Source organism: Porites lutea, chromosome 11 (genome assembly GCF_958299795.1).
Source record: "Porites lutea chromosome 11, jaPorLute2.1, whole genome shotgun sequence".
NCBI lineage: Eukaryota > Metazoa > Cnidaria > Anthozoa > Scleractinia > Poritidae > Porites > Porites lutea.
The window spans coordinates 22,625,796-22,646,218 of NC_133211.1; the positions used below are offsets into that span (position 1 = coordinate 22,625,796).

The 20,423-nt window shown below is 36.8% G+C and overlaps 2 protein-coding genes across 3 annotated transcripts; both read left to right on the forward strand.

Annotated features, from left to right (window-relative positions):
* Positions 1-225: 225 nt before the first annotated feature.
* LOC140952528 (histone acetyltransferase KAT8-like) lies at positions 226-8,974 on the forward strand. 2 transcript variants are annotated; one of them, XM_073401950.1, is made up of 10 exons: positions 226-445; positions 519-590; positions 2,217-2,386; positions 3,788-3,841; positions 4,316-4,480; positions 5,085-5,174; positions 6,158-6,298; positions 6,415-6,508; positions 7,724-7,874; positions 8,348-8,974. In XM_073401950.1, exons 1-10 carry the CDS (start codon positions 244-246, stop codon positions 8,562-8,564), a joined length of 1,356 nt encoding a protein of 451 aa, XP_073258051.1. In that variant the 5' UTR covers positions 226-243; the 3' UTR covers positions 8,565-8,974. The 2 variants fall into 2 exon arrangements, with proteins under 2 accessions (XP_073258051.1, XP_073258052.1); XM_073401951.1 differs by lacking the exon at positions 4,316-4,480.
* Positions 8,975-11,483: 2,509 nt separating this feature from the next.
* On the forward strand, positions 11,484-20,323 carry LOC140951874 (leukocyte surface antigen CD53-like). Its single transcript, XM_073401243.1, has 9 exons — positions 11,484-11,819; positions 13,613-13,693; positions 14,737-14,785; positions 15,162-15,214; positions 16,805-16,879; positions 17,206-17,274; positions 17,669-17,767; positions 18,752-18,835; positions 19,137-20,323. The coding sequence occupies exons 1-9, from the start codon at positions 11,751-11,753 to the stop codon at positions 19,446-19,448; spliced, it is 891 nt and encodes a 296-aa protein (XP_073257344.1). The 5' UTR covers positions 11,484-11,750; the 3' UTR covers positions 19,449-20,323.
* Positions 20,324-20,423: the final 100 nt, after the last annotated feature.

Sequence of the window (20,423 nt, forward strand, 5' to 3'; positions counted from 1 at the left end):
TGGAAGCAAGGGCCGACGTTACCAAAATAGAGGAACCGGATTTCAATAGAGGATCTCATCAGCTACATCAAATAAATATATTTGAAAAACAGAAAGACGGAAGGTTGATTTAACGGTTGGGAATATATATTTTTTCCCAATATGTCGAAAGTCACGGTCCTTCTTTTTCAGGGTCTTCGTACCGCGCACTACGCGCGTGTATTGCAATTGCAATGCATGATGGGATAGCCTTCCCGCCACCACATGGACTCCGAAAACAACATGCCCGGTGTCAACGGAGAAATCAAGAAAGATGGTCTCGAAACCGTCGACGAAAAGCGCGATCTTGGCGCAAAACCAAAGAAAGTCGACGATAAAAGCTCTAAGACTCGAAGGACGTCGGAAGCTCCGAGTTTAGACGCAGAAAGACAGTGTTTGGTTCAGCGACCGTCAGATCAGCAATGGCGTAAGTCGATGTTTTTCTTCGTTTTGCATCACATGTTGGAAGACTTCTAATTTACAATTCACTTTTTCGGTAGATCCCGCTGAAATTATACACGTCAGACCAGTGGAGAATGGAAAAACTGAGTATTACGTGCATTACCACGGATGTAAGTGTTATTAAAACTTGCACGAAACCACAGTTTTGAGACTTTCGTTTATTTAAGTCTTATTTCCTCGGATTTTGTTTTGTTCGAGATCGTTTGGAGACCACTACTAATAGCATTACGCCAAAGGATTATTGGAAGTAGTGAAATTAGTCAATAGTTAGTATATGTACTTTCTTTTGACTGAACAAGCTAAAATAACAACTTCAACTTAATATTGAACGGTTCTTCATGCAGAAATGGGATGTTGCATTTCAAAACTCTTGACAGCGTATATTAGTGCTTGCCCTTTCAATGGCGACAAGCAATTTCAGAGTTTCTTTGTCAAGTAGCCCTTTGAAATAATTGCTTGAATTCTAGAATAAATGGAATTTTTCCAGTAACTGACACAGCTGGGCTTCAAAATTCTGGGGCACCCAACGAGAATATAGTTCAAAACCACATAAACATAGCATTGTTGAACGTACTTTAGTATTTAAACGGTACATAAAGGCTTATTTTTATCCCCTAAAAATTTTTCATCTGTTCGGATTTCCTAGCTGAAAGTATAGTGATCCGAAAATTATAGGGATCAAAATTTACCTTTTCGAAAATTCCAGCCACAAAAAAGGCTCCCGAAAATTCTAGGTGACCTTTTTAGGGTAAAAATCCGTTAAAAATGGGCAATTATACCACTTTTTTGATGTTCGAAAATCTTAGGAGAGGTAGGCAAGCAAGAAATTTTACAGAAAATGATCCGAAAATTCTAGATCTAAAATCGTCTTCCGAACAGATAATTTTCCAAAAATTGTCGTTGGGTGCCCCTGAAAATTGTGATTAATTGTGAGAGGGAATTGGTATTTTAGGCTGCTTGGCCAGAGGTATATCATTACTGAAACTTGGCTTACACAGAATGATGCTTTAGTTTTTAGAGAAATCACTCCTGCTGGTTAGCGATTGCTTCACTGTCCTCGTGCAGACCGCACTGGGGGTGGTACTGCACTCTTATTTAAAGACAGTTTTAACGTACGTCAATTTGCTGCTGGTGAAAAGAGTTCTTTTGAATTTTCTGAGTATTTGATTGACGCCTCATCTTTTCAGTTTAGGCTTGTAATCATAATGTGAATAGTGTCCTGTATTTAGACAGGATCAGGGTTTGGATTGTCCATACTAGTGTATGGCATGTTGTGGGTTACACTGGCCATAGAGATTTGGATGAAAATGCCATTTTAAGCTTAGTGAAGCCACCCAACTACCCAAAGGATATTTTTCACAAGGCAAGTTTGATTAGGCTTTTGTTCCTGATGACACATTTCACCTTTGTAAGTTTAGGAATGCACAATGCCTGGAACAGTTTGGATGATCCACCTGTGACCATACTTGTCACTATCCAGGTCTTGGTGTTGCTTCTGATTTTCAACCAATCAGAAGCAATACCCAGATCTTATCAGTCAGAAATGGTCAGTAAGGAATTTCTTTGCTGGTTTCTCAGACGTCAAATTGTGGGGAAACCACATTTTTTTTTATTCAACCAAAATGTTAATGATTACTAAGCCAGATGCATGTCCTTTCGAGAAAGAAAAATTACTGGCTGCTCTGTTATTCAGTCCAATTACAATGTGATTACCATTCTTGTTTGTTTTACCTTAGTCAATAGACGTCTGGATGAGTGGGTGCCTATGGAAAGAGTTGATCTTCAACAGAAAGATGACAGTGTTCATGTTCCTATTTTGGAAGAAAAAGTTGATATTGATGGGCCCGAAAGAAAACTGACAAGAAACCAGAAACGTAAACATGATGAGATCAACCATGTCCAAAAGGTATTTATTAGAAATATGATGTTTAGTAAGCTGTGGGAGTTTTAAGTCTAATTAAGAAGGACAAATAATTTCCTTGTCTTTCAAGTAATTAATATGACTTAAAGGGGCTGTGTCACGGCAGTCCAGTTCATTCATTCATTCAGTCCAATTGCTCGCCCTTCAATCGCTAAATGGGACTTAATGTAAGCAAAGAAATTACATGTAAATGACAAAATCAGAGATTCGAGACAAGCAAATATGTCTCTTGATCATTATTTTTGAAGTTGCAAACAGCAGAGATCAACTTTGAAAAACTGTTAGGCTGAACAGTTTTCAAAAACCCTAATTTCAATCTTCTTCAGTTTTGTCCGTCTGTGGAATCTGTTGTATCTGTTGTGTTATTTTAACCTTCATTTAATGTTTTAAGTGGTTATTTTTATGTTTCTCTCAATCTAACGGGCATTTTGTAATTTCCTAATTTGGCTGAATTTTGTGACACAGCTCCTTTAACAGAAAACTGAATGAAGACTTTGCAGCGTGCAAAGATAGTCGTGTCTGATAGCCCGGGGCTAGTGGATTTTTCTATCGGGCTAGTGATTTTTGTTCTTAACTTGCCCGATGGGCAAGTGGCTTTTTGTTGGGAAATTCAAATTACAGAAGGATTGTAATCAATCCTGCTAATCAAGAAGGGTTTTGGGGCTAGTTGAAATGACCTGTGGGCTAGTACATGCCAGCTACAGCTTGCCCGAATGGCAGCCTGTAAAACAGACTTTCTTTGCACCCTGCTTTGTATGAAGAGAAGTGTAGCAGATTGTCCCCTTTTGGGTCTTACAATGCAGGTTTAATAGTGGAAAGAATTTTATCCAGCTTGTCTACAAGTACTCCACTCGAATACTGGTTTGAAACAGATAATCCAAATAAATAATCCCCAACTTGCAGGAGGCAGCCAGTTGGCAAATTATAAGGGTAGCCAGGTTTTCAACTCAGGACAACCGAGAACAAATCCAGCAAGTGGCCAGAGCATGACCCAAACAAAGGACTGCTGGATGGCGAGTCTGACTCGCTGACCACTCAGCCATGCTGCCTCCTTTCTCAGAGATATTCATGCAAAAATTTCAAACTAAGCATAACTAGTTGAAAATCCTAAGTAGCAGGCAAAGAGAGGAACAAGCTGGCAGTGTACAAGGAAGGTTAAGTAATTGAACTCAGGGTTAGCAGGAACAAATCCAACTGAGGTGACAAGAGTAAGATTTGAACTCAGACAGTCCTTACTGAAAACTGTACCATAAAACACTGGCTTATGCTACTGAGGCCAAACATTTTCTTGTTTAAGGTGTTGAACTGGTAAGACTCTCCTGTAGTGAAGCAAGGAGCAGGTCAATTTATTGCAACACTGATTCATGTTTCACTGTTTTATTTCAGACCTATGCTGAAATGGATCCTACAACAGCTGCTTTGGAGAAAGAACATGAAGCTGTATGTATTTTATAAACTCACTCATTTATTTACATATTATTTTATATGATTTGTTTGGTTGGTTGTTTGTTTACATATTATACAGGTTGTAAATGGCATGTGGCAAGCACTTTCACAACAATTATAAGTTTCCAAGCTACCGGCCACTATACTGTAAATGAAATTATTGTTGTCACTCAGAAAGATCTCTACTCACATTAATTTTGGTGAGTGGGCAAGTAGAAGAATACAAATCCTGCTTTCTTGAACAGTAACCTAGTGTGGTTGCTTGTGAAAGATTTTGCTCTTCACGTGGAGAAATTTATTATTTCTGAACACCCAACGTTTATGAATGTGTTGCTCAGAGAAAATGATGTATTTCTACAAATTGTATTAACAAAGTAGTGAAAGTTTGATTTTGAAAAGCAATATATGTTGTATAGTTGCATAACGTTGTCAATGTAATCTCGCTGTGTTTGTTTCCTCTTTCTTAAGATTACTAAAATCAAGTTTGTGGACAAAATTCAGTTTGGAAAATATGAGATAGATGCCTGGTATTTTTCACCTTTTCCTGAGGAGTATGGAAAACAACCAAAGCTGTGGATTTGTGAATACTGTATCAAATACATGAAGTTTGAGAAAACATACAAAGATCACTTGGTATGCTTCATGACAGATTATGTTGTTTTATAAGTATCACTTTTATTGTACTTATGTTTGGTATGTTAACTTGTTATTAAGCCAGATTAATGTTTTTGTTGCAAAACTTTGGGAGATTGCTAACCCCCTTCTCACGCCTCCCCTCAACCATTTTGTTGAAGGATTGAAATGTGCTGAACACAAGTAACTTTTTTACAACAAGACAAGTGAGACTTCTGCTACACGCATGTTTGCAAAAGAGCAGTTCTGACTGACAAGAAGCATTTTCTACCTCATCTAAAATATCACAAACTGTCCCACTACACAGGTCAGGTGAGGTGAGGTGAGGTCAGTAGTAATAAAGGAAAGTGTAAACTGACTGACTCACTCACTGATTTATTCATGGTTATTTTGAAGTTTTCATGTGCTGTTTTATCTTCACTGCAGTTCTTCACATCATTAAGTGCTAAGTCCCATGATAGCTGTGGTATGGGTCCACAGTTAAGCTATCCATTGCATTTTGTTAGGTGCCTTAAACATGACACTTGTGCCTAATTCTCACACACGTGCGTTCAATACTAAGAGGTTTTATCACTGAACACCTTTAATAATAATTATTTTGTAGGGAAAGTGTACAATGCGGCAGCCACCTGGAAAGGAAATTTATAGGAAAGGAACAGTTTCAGTTTATGAAGTGGATGGAAAAGAACATAAGGTACCATAATAGCAACATAAATGAATATAATAGTAAATAATCTCTCAAATAATCTCTCAATAATCTCTCTAATCTCTAAATAATCTCTCTCCCTTGACAGTATTTGCAGAGTGTGGCTGAACAAATCACTGACACAAATACATCAACTAAAACACAACAGGGTTCACAATCTCCACCTGTAGGCAGAGGCAATTCAACTGGCTATTTGATATTATGTAAGGCTCTCCTGGCTGTGCTCTAAGAAAAATTGAAGGGAGTCAGGTGCTTTGATCCTTTAAAGGCTAGGGTGCCTTTCCAGCACATGATTTTTATAAAAAAAAAGAAACTTAGATTGTCTATTTGCCCAGGAACAATAGTCAGGCAGCAGGGGCTAATGGGCACTGCTAGAGCCCAGCCTTGGTATGTCAACATTTTAATAGAAAGTACAATGTATTAGAATTCTGAATTGTTTCAGATAAAACTTTACCATTTTCATATCATTCTTCTTGCCTTTTTTATATAAAGGGATTATTATTATTATTATTATTATTATTATTATTATTATTATTATTATTATTATTATTATTATTATTATTATTATGTTGTCATAACATATACAAAATGCTTTTACCACCTATTTGTTATGAAAAATCTTGTATTTTGTATGACATTGTATCCTAGAAAAATACAATGTAGAAAGACTGCTTGCAGTCTAACAGAATAATTATGTGGTTCTCTTTGAAATTAACGTGAGAGAAAGTTTTAACATCTGAAAGGTCATTGCATTTCGGTATGTAACTTACATTGTAAGCATTTGCAAAAATAAAGCCTGAAAAAAATTCAGGCTTGAAAGCACCATGTGACCTCTATAATACCGGTGGAGCACTACACAGCAATCTGTCATGTACTTGTTACATGCTTTACTTTGTTGTTCACCATTGTTGTGAAGTTGTCTTCTATGTTTTTTACATTAAGTCTGTATGATCTTCTGATTCTCTTCACAGTTATATTGTCAGAATATTTGTCTTTTGGCAAAGTTGTTCCTAGACCACAAGACTTTGTACTTCGATGTGGAACCTTTCTTGTTCTACTTATTAACAGAAGTTGACAGGGAAGGAGCACATCTTGTTGGATATTTCTCCAAGGTATGTTGGAAAATGTAATACCCTAAACTAAACTTTGATAAATCACCACATATTTTGTGCTTCTGTGATGATGTTTTACACTTAGTGAAGGTTGTTGCTGGCCTTTTTTTTGGTAGGAGAAAGAGTCACCCGATGGAAATAATGTAGCATGTATCCTGACATTACCACCATACCAGAGAAAGGGATATGGCAAATTCTTGATTGCCTTCAGTGAGTAAACAGCCTTACCTCAACTTGCAGACAAACTATTATGAAACTGTCATTGAAATATTCTCAGGATGCATGCATGGTAGCTACTTATCTGAGAGGCATTTGCCACTGTATGAATAGTGATGTTGCTCAAAGAATGGAAAAAGTGGGTTTTACCATTGTGAGGTTCAAAGCCTTAACTCACACACACCCCTCTTTTACTTACTGTCAAATTTTTAAGTGAGGCATCTCCAGTACAAGTTGCTAAGGAGGTGCCCCACACAAGCATGTGTATGTGTGGCCTTGGTCACCTACAAACATACAATGTAGTCAAACCAAGTCTAATGTTCACTTAGAACAAGAAAGCTTTCTGTTATAGGCAGTTAATGTGTTTAAAGAGCGGTCTAAGACTTGTTTACTCAAGTTGTCTTTCTATAGTGCTATAGGGATTCATTTTAGCCTGCAAGAAGTCTCTCTTTTTCTTTATATTTAGAAAGGGGAGTGAATGGTTGCACGAGTGGCGAAGTGCCCCTCCTGTCTAGTGTCTTGCACCCTTTTCTTTTCATCTACTGTTCATTTCTTTCATAAAAAATAGCATTTTTTCGCCAGTTTTATGTATCCATTGTTTTGACATGTTTTTACATGTATCTGCTCATTTTTCATTTTGAAAAGTTCGCAACTTGAAACTGATGTTTGCCATTTGACGTAAAAATGACTCAAAAACTCTCTATTTTCATTTTTTCCATGTTGTGTTTGATGCAATATTAAGTAAAAAGAGACAGTTTCTCCCTGTGGACCTCATTTTTGGGATGCTTGTTTTCTTAGGGCACTTTCCAAAAGTCAGAACTGGTGACCAGACTGGTCATTTTGAAAATTAAATAGCCTTTTTCCAAGAGTTTTTGATGAAAAACTATATTCTCCATGCATACTATTAAGGATTTGACTGATCTGGCTGGATAGTGTTGATTAATAGTGAAATTCTCCTTAAAACAGGAATGACCTGGCCTGTTAGTTCTGACAAATATAAAGTGCCCTTAGTTTCAAGTTGAGTTGTTACAAATGCATCTAGTTCTTGTCTCTGCAATGCAGTCATTTCCGTAACAGTCCCTTGGTTTGACCCTGGCCATCCATTTGATACCTGATTAAAAGGTTCTGGTATACTACATTTGTGCTGGACTGGACATGGCCTTGCACTGTTAACAAGTTTTACCACTGATGTTAATACCTTATTTGCAGGTTATGAACTTTCCAAGATAGAACAGATGGTTGGATCACCAGAAAAGCCCCTGTCAGACTTGGGTAAACTTAGTTACAGAAGTTACTGGTCATGGATTCTACTGGACATTCTTCGCAACTTCAGAGGAACGCTGTCAATTAAAGATCTTAGGTTGGTGGAGGTCTGCTTTCGAAGAAAGTATTGCTTGTTAAACCTTATCAGAATAAAATGATTTTATATTTCACAAGTTGATTTAAATCTGTACATAATCTGTGCAATGTGATATCATTTTTGATAAAAACAGTAAGATTGCTTGGTCCACATTCCAACCCATTCTTTGTTGTCTCAAGATCTTTGAATTTACTGACAATCTAGCTGTACATTTTTTTCACTTTATTTAACTGTTTGATCTCTATAAAGTCAACGTACACCACACTTAACCGTGGTTTATCTCTTTTACTTTCTTTGCGTGTATTTGAGGTGTGAAAACGAAATTGGCGATTTTATTGATGCCCCTCCTTTACCCCAATTCTTTAAGTCCACAATCTGTGAAAGAAAGAGTCCACTCTGAAAAGGAAAGTTTTATTATCCCCATGATGGTCATCAGAATGCAGAGGAAACGAAATATTTACCTTCTTTCACAGTAACATGACAAGCATAACACAGGAGGATATCATCAACACGCTACAATCACTTAATATGGTAAAGTACTGGAAAGGCCAACACGTGATATGTGTCACACCTAAACTTGTCGAGGAGCATGTCAAGAGTGCGCATTACCGCAAGCCAGTACTTTCAGTGGACACTTCCTGCCTGAGGTGGGCGCCGCCAGGAAAGAAAATCAAGAAAGTGAAGCACTAATGCTGCTACTGCTGAAGTTCTGGAATGTTTGTGACATAACAGGTTGCGGGATTAGTGATGGATGCCTACAGCTGGAACATGTTATGGTCAGTGGTTGTTCAGCAAGCTACAGCATGCTGCATAAACTGAACGTACCTGTAGCTTCAGTGAGTTTAAAGAAGCAGTGAGATGCATAGTTCTAATTTGAACTGCATGGTGTTAGGCCACTTGGATGAAGAACTCTGGAACAAACAGATTAGATGTCTTTGCTGATGCACTGAGGGAACTAAGCTTAAAGCATCTCCGCCCCGGTTGATGTACATGCTCTTAATGATTTTATCTTGTCACTGATTTAGCCTCCATGATAGATGCTAGTTGTCCCCAGTAATGTTGGGAGCATGCGTCAACCCCTCCATGCCTAAGAGGCCTGCCGGACATCAAAACTCAAGAGAAATTCACCAGTTGAATGGCCATGGTAACCATAGGATTTCGTTTTCAGACTTATTAAACATTCATAGTCTTCATAATCGACTCTGGCAGTGAAATGGCTAGTATTACTTTCTTGCCATAAAATGGAATGAAGAAGGAGAAGAAAATAGAGAAAGCAAATAATTTATAATAAACTAAAGGTAATCAACATTACTTCTCTAAAACGAGGAATGGGAACGAGAACGAGAACGAGCCAGTGCAAGGGAAAATGAAAAATGGGAAAAAAAAACTCAAACTTTAGCCCTGTCAGAAGGTTCACCAGCTATTCCTTGTTTTTGTTCCCAATTTTCATTTCCCCGTTCCCCGTTTCTCATTTTAGTAACTTCCCCGTGTGCGTTTTTATATAGTCTCGCATTTTACTATAACTGACAAAATAAAAGACCCACAAAGAACGTAAATGGCATATGTTTCATATTGTGCTCGTCATTTGATTTTAAAAAACTTCTCTCATTGTTTATCCTGTAATAGTTAATTTCAGCTACAGTGCTAGTTCTCCATATATGCTAGCACATACACCATCTGAAAGAGAGAAAATTAAAATAGAAAAGAAAGCGAGTTTTTGTCGTTCCAGAGGGAAATTTCTGGGAGCAACGGAATTTCTGAAAAGGTGGTGCTATTGAGGGAATGGTTCAAACGGAAATTTGAGTTCCATTCCTTCAAAGCCATATATGGTACCAGTTTCAGGCTTTCGCGGCCGTTTCTCTGAACCGACCGGTTTGCCCATGTAAGTGGTAAACAACCAAAATGCCCCACAATGTTTCTGGTTTGTCTAACTAAAGCGATGACCCGATTGGACGTTTCTTTCCACAAAGAAACAATCAGAAGCCTGTAACCGGACCAATATCGTACTCGTGTTCTTAATTTGTATACGAGTTTACAAGCTCAGTCCAAAGAATTCGTGATTGGTAATGCACTCATTCTTAGTAACATCAGTGATATTGATACTCCTTTCTTAGTTTCTAAAACAGTGCATCCTTTACCCCAAATCTCTTTTCGCTATTCCCCACACTCGAAGCTGAAAAAAGGGAACGGGTACATGCAAGCTTTCGAGAGTTTCGGCGCAATGATTTCTGGGATCGATTGGGTGGAGAAGCGTTACCGATGATTGGTTAGTGATGGCCTGTGAATATAATCGACCAATCGTAACTAATACAACCCTTGTCCACACAAACTATCCCAGAAAATCACTGCACCTAAAGCTTGTACCTAAGTTTCTGAATTAACCACTCTCACAGAGTCAATAGCGTGATCTCTGATGGCGAGAATGATTCTCGTGTCGATGCAACAACTATCTGATAAAGTACCCTGCTGAAGATACTTTGTCCGCTTGGTAAATTAGTGTTTTCTTGTTGACTGGATTGAACAGGCTAGGTTACAACTAAGTGACTCGATTAAAAGCTGGTATTGAAAGCTGGCCTTTATGTTGACGTGGACAGAACGCGTGACGAACCCCTAACAACGTCTGCGTGGGAGGCTAGAATAATCCAGTGACGACGAGACAGAGTCGAGGCAGTGATACCTCGGACTTTAAGAACAAAGAATGCATGAAAAGGGACTAGGGACGGAAAAAAGAGTTCGGAAAATAAAGATAGCTTCTTTATATAATTGAGAATTGTTTTTCTTTTACTTTTCTTTTTGTTTTGGCTGTTTTTTTTGTCTTTTTTTGTTTTTCTTTTCTTTTTGTTTTGGTTGTTCGTGGCCATCAAGAATTTTAAATATTTGGCAGCAAATAACAAAGTATTCTGGAGCCTTGTGTTTCAAAAAGAGATTGTAGAAAATCAAGAAAGAAGGCATCTTAATGGGTTATTAAAAAAAAAACTCGTTAGCCGTTTTGGTAAATTTGTGAGATCATTTGTGGACGTTTATGAGAGTGATGTAATCGCTTGACTGTAAACATTGCACAACTTTGTCAGTGGAAGACTTCCGGGATATCAGTACATTATGATAATCGATAAAGATGGCTACTGTATATGTTATGAGCTAGACTTTGTTTGAACTTTGGTTGATATATAATATTATACACCGTGTCAATAATCTGCGAAATGCAATTAAGAAACCTCGAAGCTTTGTTTGTTTAATTTTCATCGCCCAGTTCAAAATCGATATTAAACGAGCCGAAAGTTCACATTCATTCTCGTAATAACACTTATGTTATCCATTAGCTATGAGTAAAACTTGACATCTGAAGAATTTAAGCCAAGTTTTGCTCGATTTATAAAGTATAAGCAGTTGAATGTTAATATATATTATTGAAAACATCAAACAAAATAATTTCGTGAACAGAGTAACTTAATTGCGTCTACTTGATTAACAATAAATGTTTGCTTTTCCCTTCCATAGTGATGATTCCGATGGAGGGGAGAAAGTGCGTTATGGTAATTCAAATCTTTTTTTTTTTTTTACTATAGTTGGGGTCTCAATCTGAGAGCGCGACCTCGTGACCTTAGCATTTTGCTCTGGTGCTGTGTTGGTTTGAATTACAAAAAGATTGCTCAAGCATTGAAGATTAATTGCGTCTGTGGAACACGCCAAGCACACCATAAAGAAAGCTTCCGTTTACAACACTCATCGAAAAGATGTCAAGATTTCGATGCGACATCGCAGCAGAATTGCGTACCAAGAATAAGACTACAGGAAGAGCGTAACTCGCTGTCCAAGGGGACTACAGAGTTTTGTCAAATACGGTATTTTTGAGCTAGCTGTAACAGTGCCGTAATCATGGTTCATATGGACAAATGTTCGAAATGCGTTCGATGGACACTCTTTACCTTTAACTCTTTGGTATGGGTAAGTAACAATTCTTCGATCAGAAATCCTGGAAGTAAAATTAATTTAAAGATGTCACTCGGGGCACAGGAAAATTAATGTTTCGCGCAATTTTTGCAACATCTGCGCGAAGCACAACCTTGCCGAAAACACCGAGCAAGAAACTCGTCATGCTCGAGAGACAAAGCATGTAATTTACCTTGGCCTTCGAGAATCCAAACTGTGCATCATTTTGTTGTCAGTTCTATATGCGACTTATTCAGTTCGTTTAATAGGAAGAAATAGAAGAAGCATCGTAATACAGACAATATTCAAGATTGTATACAAATCCCGTATTGAAACTCCAGCTTGCGGAAAGGCGGGAGTCGCGTGATTTCCACTGACTTCGTATTGTTACCCCAACTCCACGTAACGATCACGCATGATGTAACAACCTTTCCCGTTTTCATGTTTTAAAGTTAGATATTAAACGGGTTTAAGTGTAAGGTCTCTAAGGTATGGTAATCAAGTTTATAAGCTTTGTTCTGACTCGATTCAAAACAATCATTGAGCTCAGTGAAAATACTTCTGTCAAAAGGCATCGTTTCTTTACTTTATCGTAATTCCGAATATTTTCAGAATTTATTAAGAAGGAAAAGCAAGGAAGATTATAAATTCTACGAAACACTGTTTGACGACCGTGAAAGCATTTTGACAAGTTCCTTCTATAAATTAAATTCAGCTTTACCATGGTCAGATGTTTAAACAAAGGAAGCAAAAAAATCAATCTTGCATGTCATAGCTTCCAACAAGAGAGAAATCTCTCTTCCTTCCAAGCTGTACTTGGACACACTGAACAAACTAAACTGGCTAAAGACTTTTGACAAATGATAATAAAAACAAACCATGCAGTAAGGGAGTAATAGTTTTTACTAAATTTTTGCTAATGTTTTTTTGGGTTTGACCGAATCCTTTGTACTCAAATTAACAAGACGGCTTCTCTTTTTTCTAATTAAAACTTTCTAAATTTCCCCGAAAGTTGTTTTGTTGTTCATACAGCGCAATCAAATCAGATTCGAATCACGTCGGGTAAGGTAACAAATAGAAAAAATATCGATTCCTAATGGAAATTGTTCTTGTATACACCCAAGATAACCTTTCATAGCAAACATTTTTCTCTTTCTAAAGTACCTGACGGAAAATTTCCAATTAATAATTTATCCAACAGATGCCTTTGGTCTCCAAATTTTTTTACACTACAAGGTAGAAAATATTGCGGAAATTTGTATAGGTAATAGCATGATTTGTAGTGATATTTGGCATAAATACCACGAGTGATATTTCAAAATTGTTATACGTAATTTGAGACAATTTTGAAATATCACGAAAGGTATTTTTGCTAAATATCATGTGCAAATCCTGCTATTATTTGTTTATACTACTACCCGCAAGAGGTTTGTAATTTTTACATGTAGGCATTTCAAATTAAGCTGAAATACCGCTGCTCTAAGCCAATCAAATTGGAGAAATTTCTCCTGTGGTAGTATAACAATTAGGAATTCCTTCCTCGTCAATGTTTAATTATTGTAGCTTTATCGCTGACCAGAGGCGTTTTCCCCCGGTTATTTTAAAGTCTCTTGCTAAAAAGGAAAGCTAAGAAATTTATAACCGTAAAAGAGAAAGCCACCAAGTCCTGGGAAGACACGCCAGTAGCTGTACTTTAGCACAATACGGAATTTTACGATATTTGAAACAAAAAAAGCGTTATGCAATTTAAAAATATTGCTTATCTCTTTTGCACTGCACGTAAACCGATTCATGTTCTTTCTCGGCAGCTCGGCGGCTCAGTCATGCTGGGTCTTGGCATCTGGGTCACAACACAGGACACCGAGTATAAACACCTCGGTGGAAATCTGGTGAGTGCCGCACAGGACACCCAGTAACGATGAGTAAAAAAATGTTTGCAACGATTTCTCAACCAAACTTAACAATGACCAAATTGGCGAAAAGACCAGTCTCTGTCATACCGCATTAACAAACGTGGATAAGGAAGGGGAGAATCGGTTTTACTTCTTACATAAGGCTAGACTAAGGTCTTTTAATGTTTTACCTATTGGCTGTATAACTAGAGAAGAAGAGAGCGGATAGAGATCGTTCTGCAGTTTACTTGGAACTAACCATTACAGTAAGGCTAGTTGACACAGTTGACGCTGACAGTGGCAGATTCAGAATTTCAGTCAAGTGGGGGGCCGCTCATCCAAACCCTAAGATAAGACGGGGGGCGGCCTCAAAACCAATGTTTCTCGGCCCTGCATGGGCCCAAAAAAAAGGTGGCGGCCTGGGCGCGGGACCCTCCCCTAGATCCACCATGGCTGAAGCTGTTTCATTGTTTTGCATCCTCTACCATGTTTTGCTGCTTTACTTTTTACAGCGAGCAACAAATTAAAATAGGCCACTTCTGAGTTCTAAAAACCCTCACTTTCAAAATGAGGCTAGGTGCACAACCTTTCTTATTAAAATGAGTTTTATTTGCATGAGAATGAAAAATGATTTCCATATCAAAGGCTGAGCACCTACCCTCGTTTTGAAACAGAGGCCTGGGGGAACTCGGAAATGGATTATTAGTGTAACTTCATTAATGTAAGTCTCTACTCAGCTTAACAATGAAAGAAAAAAAGGAAAGACAAAATGCATTAACTTGAGGGCTTGAGGCTTTGAATTTGAGTTCTGCTTTGTTCTTAAGGTTGTATATTCACCAAAGTCCTATTCTGTTTATTCCATTCATCTCAAGGTTATATTATTGCCATAGGTTAGATTAATAAATCTCCTACTAGCTATTTTCTTCTTGACTACAATATAACAGTATAACTTAAAGTGTAAGAAGAAAAATCTCTTTCTGGAGTTAACCATGTCACCTTTCATATCTTTTTTAACTCATTTTGTTTTCATCTACACACAGTATGTTACTATTGGTTACATCCTGCTATCTTCGTTTATATTTATTGTTGGTAAGTAAAGCAAATAATTTTTAAATCCCTTTGTTGCTGTGAAAAAGTAAAAACAAAAACAAACGAATTAATTTGCTCTTTATTAATTTCCTTTGTTAAGTGTTACATTCACTCAACAAACAGAAGTTAGTTTTTTATTATATTCAGCATTTTAAATAAAAGTGACCAATAAAACCATGTACATCATGTTTCGTCATAATATGTCATTTCTGAAGATAAACATTCATAAGACTCTAGAGGCTGTGGTGCAAGTTTGATGAAATAATGTTGTTACGAAGACATTATCTTTCTCAAAAGTTGTATCCTTATTAATGATCTTTAGAGTGAATTTTTTGTAGCATAACTGACAAGTCGTGAAAAAAAATGTTATTCTCAGGATTTCTTGGAGCATGTGGAATCCTCTTGATGAAACAAAATGCACTGAAAGTGGTAAGATTTAAGTCAAGTTCCAAAACTCATTAATAATTCATAAAGAACAAACAAACGAAATTAATAAAAAATGAGTGTCTTTATATCTGATAAAGACATGGCTAAACTTTACGTCCAATTTTTAGACCAAAATAATCCCAAATCTAAGTATTAGTGCAAGAATAAGTTGATCTATATCAGAGATTTTGAAGGCATTCAAAAAACTCGAAGTCATGTATTATCAGGTTTAAAAACTCTAGGCTTTCACCTCGAGTTTTTAAACCTGATGATACATGGACAACACACCCAGAGTTGGTCCCTTCCTTTCCTTCAGAATCAGGTTCTTCTTTTGACTCCTTCTTACCCATCCACCCCTAGAAGTGGTCAAAGTCAACAACAGACGAAAATTCTAAATAATTTGTAAAACAGTGAAAAGCAAATAGTACCAAGCACAAGTATTACTCGAGATGTTTCATTTGAATGTTCTAATTCACACCATAGGATTTCATACACAGAGTGACTTAACAGTTAGAGGGTGTTTACATGACACCAGGCGACTGTCGCCCCAGAGCGAGTTCACTCCAGTTCCCTCTAATGGCTCTATATTTGTTTACATGATACCACCACAAAATGTCATGCCCGCGCGAGTCACCCCGGCGTCAGTTCACCCTGGTTCTTGTACCGGGGCGAGAATTTCACTCCAGAATGAAATCTCGCAACGGTATCATGTAAACTCGAAACGATGAGTAATGGTTGCGATTTTGAATCTTACGTGTATTTTATCAACATGAAGTGTACCTTCAAATAACGAGGTATGAAATGACCCAGTCATAATGTAAACGCGATACGAAATAAAAAAAGTCATCCCGGTATGAAACTCGTGCCAGTGCGAGTTTTCTCATGTAAACACCCCCTTAGAATCCCAAGGCTGCATCATTTTTCCTACAACTGGGAGTGAAAGGGTTTAGGCAGACACCTCTCTTAGATGGACACCAAGGGCCAGATCAATGTTTCTATCTTAGACAGAGAGTTGTGTGTGCAGCTGTAGCTCAAACAAAGGAAAGAGACATGCTTCCATTGCTGTTAGCCAAAGGACCTAGAAAAGGGAAGCGCTTTAATTAATGCCAGTAGAAGGCTTATTTTTCCCACCAGCTTCCATACAAAATTCATCCGCTAATACATTTTTGTCAGATATGATGAATTGAAGCTTCACAAAATAAGCAACAGTGCTCTAGTGAAAGATCCCTTTTAAATCAATTAGGTAGTGGGGCTGCTGAAATAAAGAATTAATTCAAAATGAATTCTATTGATATTTCACTGCTAGACTATGACATACTGAAAATATGATCCCAAAATGCTTTTAAAGAATTTTTTGGAAAGAAAAAAGAGGCAGACATCCTAATTTATCAACTGTTTTAAAAAGCATTTGAAACAACAATTAAAACTATCATTATTTTATTCTAGTCCAAGTATGTAGAAACTGAGGACCATTCAAGGTCTATTCATCAGTCTTAAATGGGTTATTTAATATTTACAAACAATAATTATTGTATGACCATGCATTTTAAAAAAAATCGACTAACTTTACATATCATGCCTCCTTCCTTATAGTATTTTGCACTGATGCTGTTGCTTTTAATGGTGGAACTTGGAGTAGCCGTTTATCTTTATTTGGAGAAAGACAAGGTCCTGATCAGAATATAAATATTACTCGCTATATTGTACTGTTGTGTCTTTTTTCCTTTTAGTTCTTTCATCATTATTTTTGTCGACAAAGTTTATGATATCTAGGAATTTTGATCAGGAAGAGGGGAGGGTTAACCTTTAGTTGTGGTGAAGAAGGGGCATTTCAGGAGGGAGGGGATAGATTTTTTTTTTTTTTTAACCTAAGGTACCCCACCCATCCCCTCTTAGTCTGCCCCTGTAAAGTTTCAAAGGTTATTATTTTGAGGTTAATTAGGCAAAGTAAAAGGTAAAGAGTCTAACATTATTTCTGACATTTATCAACTTAGATACAGGATCACATTGAAACTAACTGGAATGAAACCTCAGATGAAGCTAGAATTATCATTCAACAAGAGGTGACCAATATTGTTTTGTTAAAACAGTCAAATATTTTCTTTATTTTTTTTACCTTTAAGGCTTTAACTTATTTTAAACAACTTTGTTCACACTGCTTTTGATAAACTATCACACAAGACAAGGGGTATTATTTGAAATGTACACTGAGAAATGAAAAAAAGTTATGTTTCAACCACCTTTGAGGCATCTGTCAAATATGATTATCAGATAAAAACTTAATTGTTTCTTGTTTTTATTTGACAGAACTTCCTTTATAGGCAAGCAATGATTATAAATCCTGCAGAGGTCATTTCCTTAGAAAATAAAAGCCACTTTGGTGTACATTGCACAGAAAGAAAAGAACTTCTGTATGTATCAATATGTGCCTTATGCATTCTTTCTTTACCTCAACAGTTCAAATGTTGCGGCCTAAAGCCTTTGAACCTTGAACACAAATCAAGTTCTGACAAGTCCTGTTTTGTTGATAATGACACAACAAAGGAAAGATTAAAGGTATGAAAGAATCATTCCAGAATAACATTCCGAATGATATTGCCAAAATCCTTATATCATTTTATTCATTTACAGTTTTGTGTTTATAAATTAATGCACAAGTGTCCATAGTAGGTGATAAGGTTGACCCTTTGGCTTGGTCAGAAGATTCATATTAATATTATTTTACTAAAGGTACAGAAAACTAAGGGCAACGAAACCATGCAAGTTGTTTTGCCACATTAGAGAGATTAAGAGACACCTTTAATCCAAATGGCAAATGTGAATTTGCACCACGTGACCAAGTTTTCCCCTTAGTTGTCGTTTGCTGTTTAATTACTTCTACTCAAAAATAAGTAGTTTTATGCCAGTTTTATCCACAAGAATTGTTCTGCACAGTTTTGAATCTGAATCTGAATCAACTTGAATCTGACGTTTGCTGTTTGTCGTAAATGTGACTCTTGACAGGGTTCGTACCCTTTTTTGGACAAAAACTTCAAGGACTTTTCAAGGACTTTCAAGGACACATTTGCCATTTTCCAAGGACTCCATTCAGTGCAGAAAAGAGCCTTGAGTCTATGTATTTTTAAGTTCTACCACAGCATGAGCAATTTTATCCTGAAGCTCTTTCATATCAGGTACTTGAGAATCTGGGTTGGATAAAGTTAGCACTGAAATTCAAGGACTTTCCAGCACCGACTGCAATTTTCAAGGGCTTTCAAGGCCTTGAACTTTTTATTTCAAATTTCAAGGATTTTCAAGGTGCGTGCGAACCCTGCTCTTGATCTCTCTATTGCTGCAAAACAATTTGAAAGGGGATGTTGCGCATTTTACCACCTGTTTTGCAACAAATTAGGTTGTTGCAGGTTGAACCACTCTCTTATAAGTGCAATAAGAATAAAAAGCTCCAACACAAACTTTATGATTTAGTCTCTATTAAAGTGACTTTTTGTACTTCCTGTGTTATTTGCACTTCTAATGTTTATTTATTTATTTATTTGTTAGGACTGTTATAAACACTTGATGGACTGGATTAAGGGGAATCACATCATTTTAGCTACTTGTTCTGTTGCCGTGGCTGTTTTACAGGTAAATGAGATTATAAAGGTTTTAAAAAAACATGCTTACAACAATAAATTATGAAACTTAAGAACTGAACATGGAATCACCCACCATGACAAAGAATAGTAAGTACCAGTAGCACCAAAGGAAGTAGTGTCCATAACTTTTAAGTTAAAGCTAAAAATTCACACTTTACAAGTTTACAATTACTACAAATAGCAACCATTTATTTACTTGTTAACTCATCAGTTCAGTGATGATAATGAGTGTTAATCTGAGGGTTATTGCAATCAGCTGATCACTAATCCATCAATTTGGTTATTTTAAGATGTTTATTCTGGGAGGAACCTGCCGGCTTATTGCAGAGATTGAGTCTGGTGACAGATCCGTAAAGCGCACCAGAGTGGTACCCTTAAATATAAAACAAGATCATCAAAAGCAAGAAGTTACAACACAGAAAAGCCCTGGACATATACCAGTAAATGCTGGTCCAATACCTCCCAAAGCTGGTGCAAGTAAGGAACCACAGGAAGATGCTGATGAATTTGAAGAAAGCAAAAAATCAAGTATAGCTGCGAGAAGGAATTGGGCTAAAGTGAATCCTAAATACAACTCAATTCTCAGCCTTATTGAACAATAGTTTTACTAAGCATTTCTGGTCATTAGTCATTTGTAATAGACAAAATTTATCATGCATTTTTGGGTTAAGTGCCTAGAGTGCTAAAACCCCAAAGTTAATTTATTAATCTTCAGACATCTAACAGTGGTCAACCCAAACAACAGGGTGTCAAGATTGTTTTGTGGAACTATAACAAAAACTACAGCAGTACCCAGGAATTTTTTATTTGTCTGCCAACTAAAAGCTACAAGCACCTTGTACAGCGTGATGAATGTAAATATAATATTATTATGGCCTTTTTTTCTTTCTTTTTATTATAACTATCCAAATAATAATATTTATAGCTGACGGTCTTGCAGACTCCATAGGATTTATGATAACAAAAGAACATTCCTTATTTAGACTGTTAACCTGACTTAGCAAGTAGAGATGGAGACGTTTTTACATTTTGAAAAAATATTGTGGTTGTAGTTATCAGTAATAACTTTTATTTTAAGGCTGTTTCATTGTTGTAATTTTCTGTGTGCAAGAGTGAGATCAACTACCGGTATTTATAAAGTGAGGTACACTGTAAGGATAAGCATATTTTTAGTATCTGTGAATAATACAAGTAATGTCAATAAATATTAGTGAGCAAAATACCATAAAATATAAATTAATCAATACATTGCAATTTGCAGTTTCCTCTGTTGATTACATCAGTTAATTGTTCAAACAGTTTGCCTAGCACTTAATTTTTTCCACACTCTTTACTGTAGCTATTCACTACCCTCTCTTTTCTTTTCTTTTTATAGCTGAACATACAAACTGGACCCATGTTTCAATGCAGAACACAAGGGGTTGGGTGAGGGGAGGGGGCTGGCAAGCAAAAAAACCCTGACCCCTCATGCTTCTTGCTTGTTTCACTCATTACATGTCATGTTCCCTCAGGTTTTGATTGAGAAAATATTAAGCTTGTGAACGGTCTGCTAATTGTACAATTTCTAGCTAAAATAA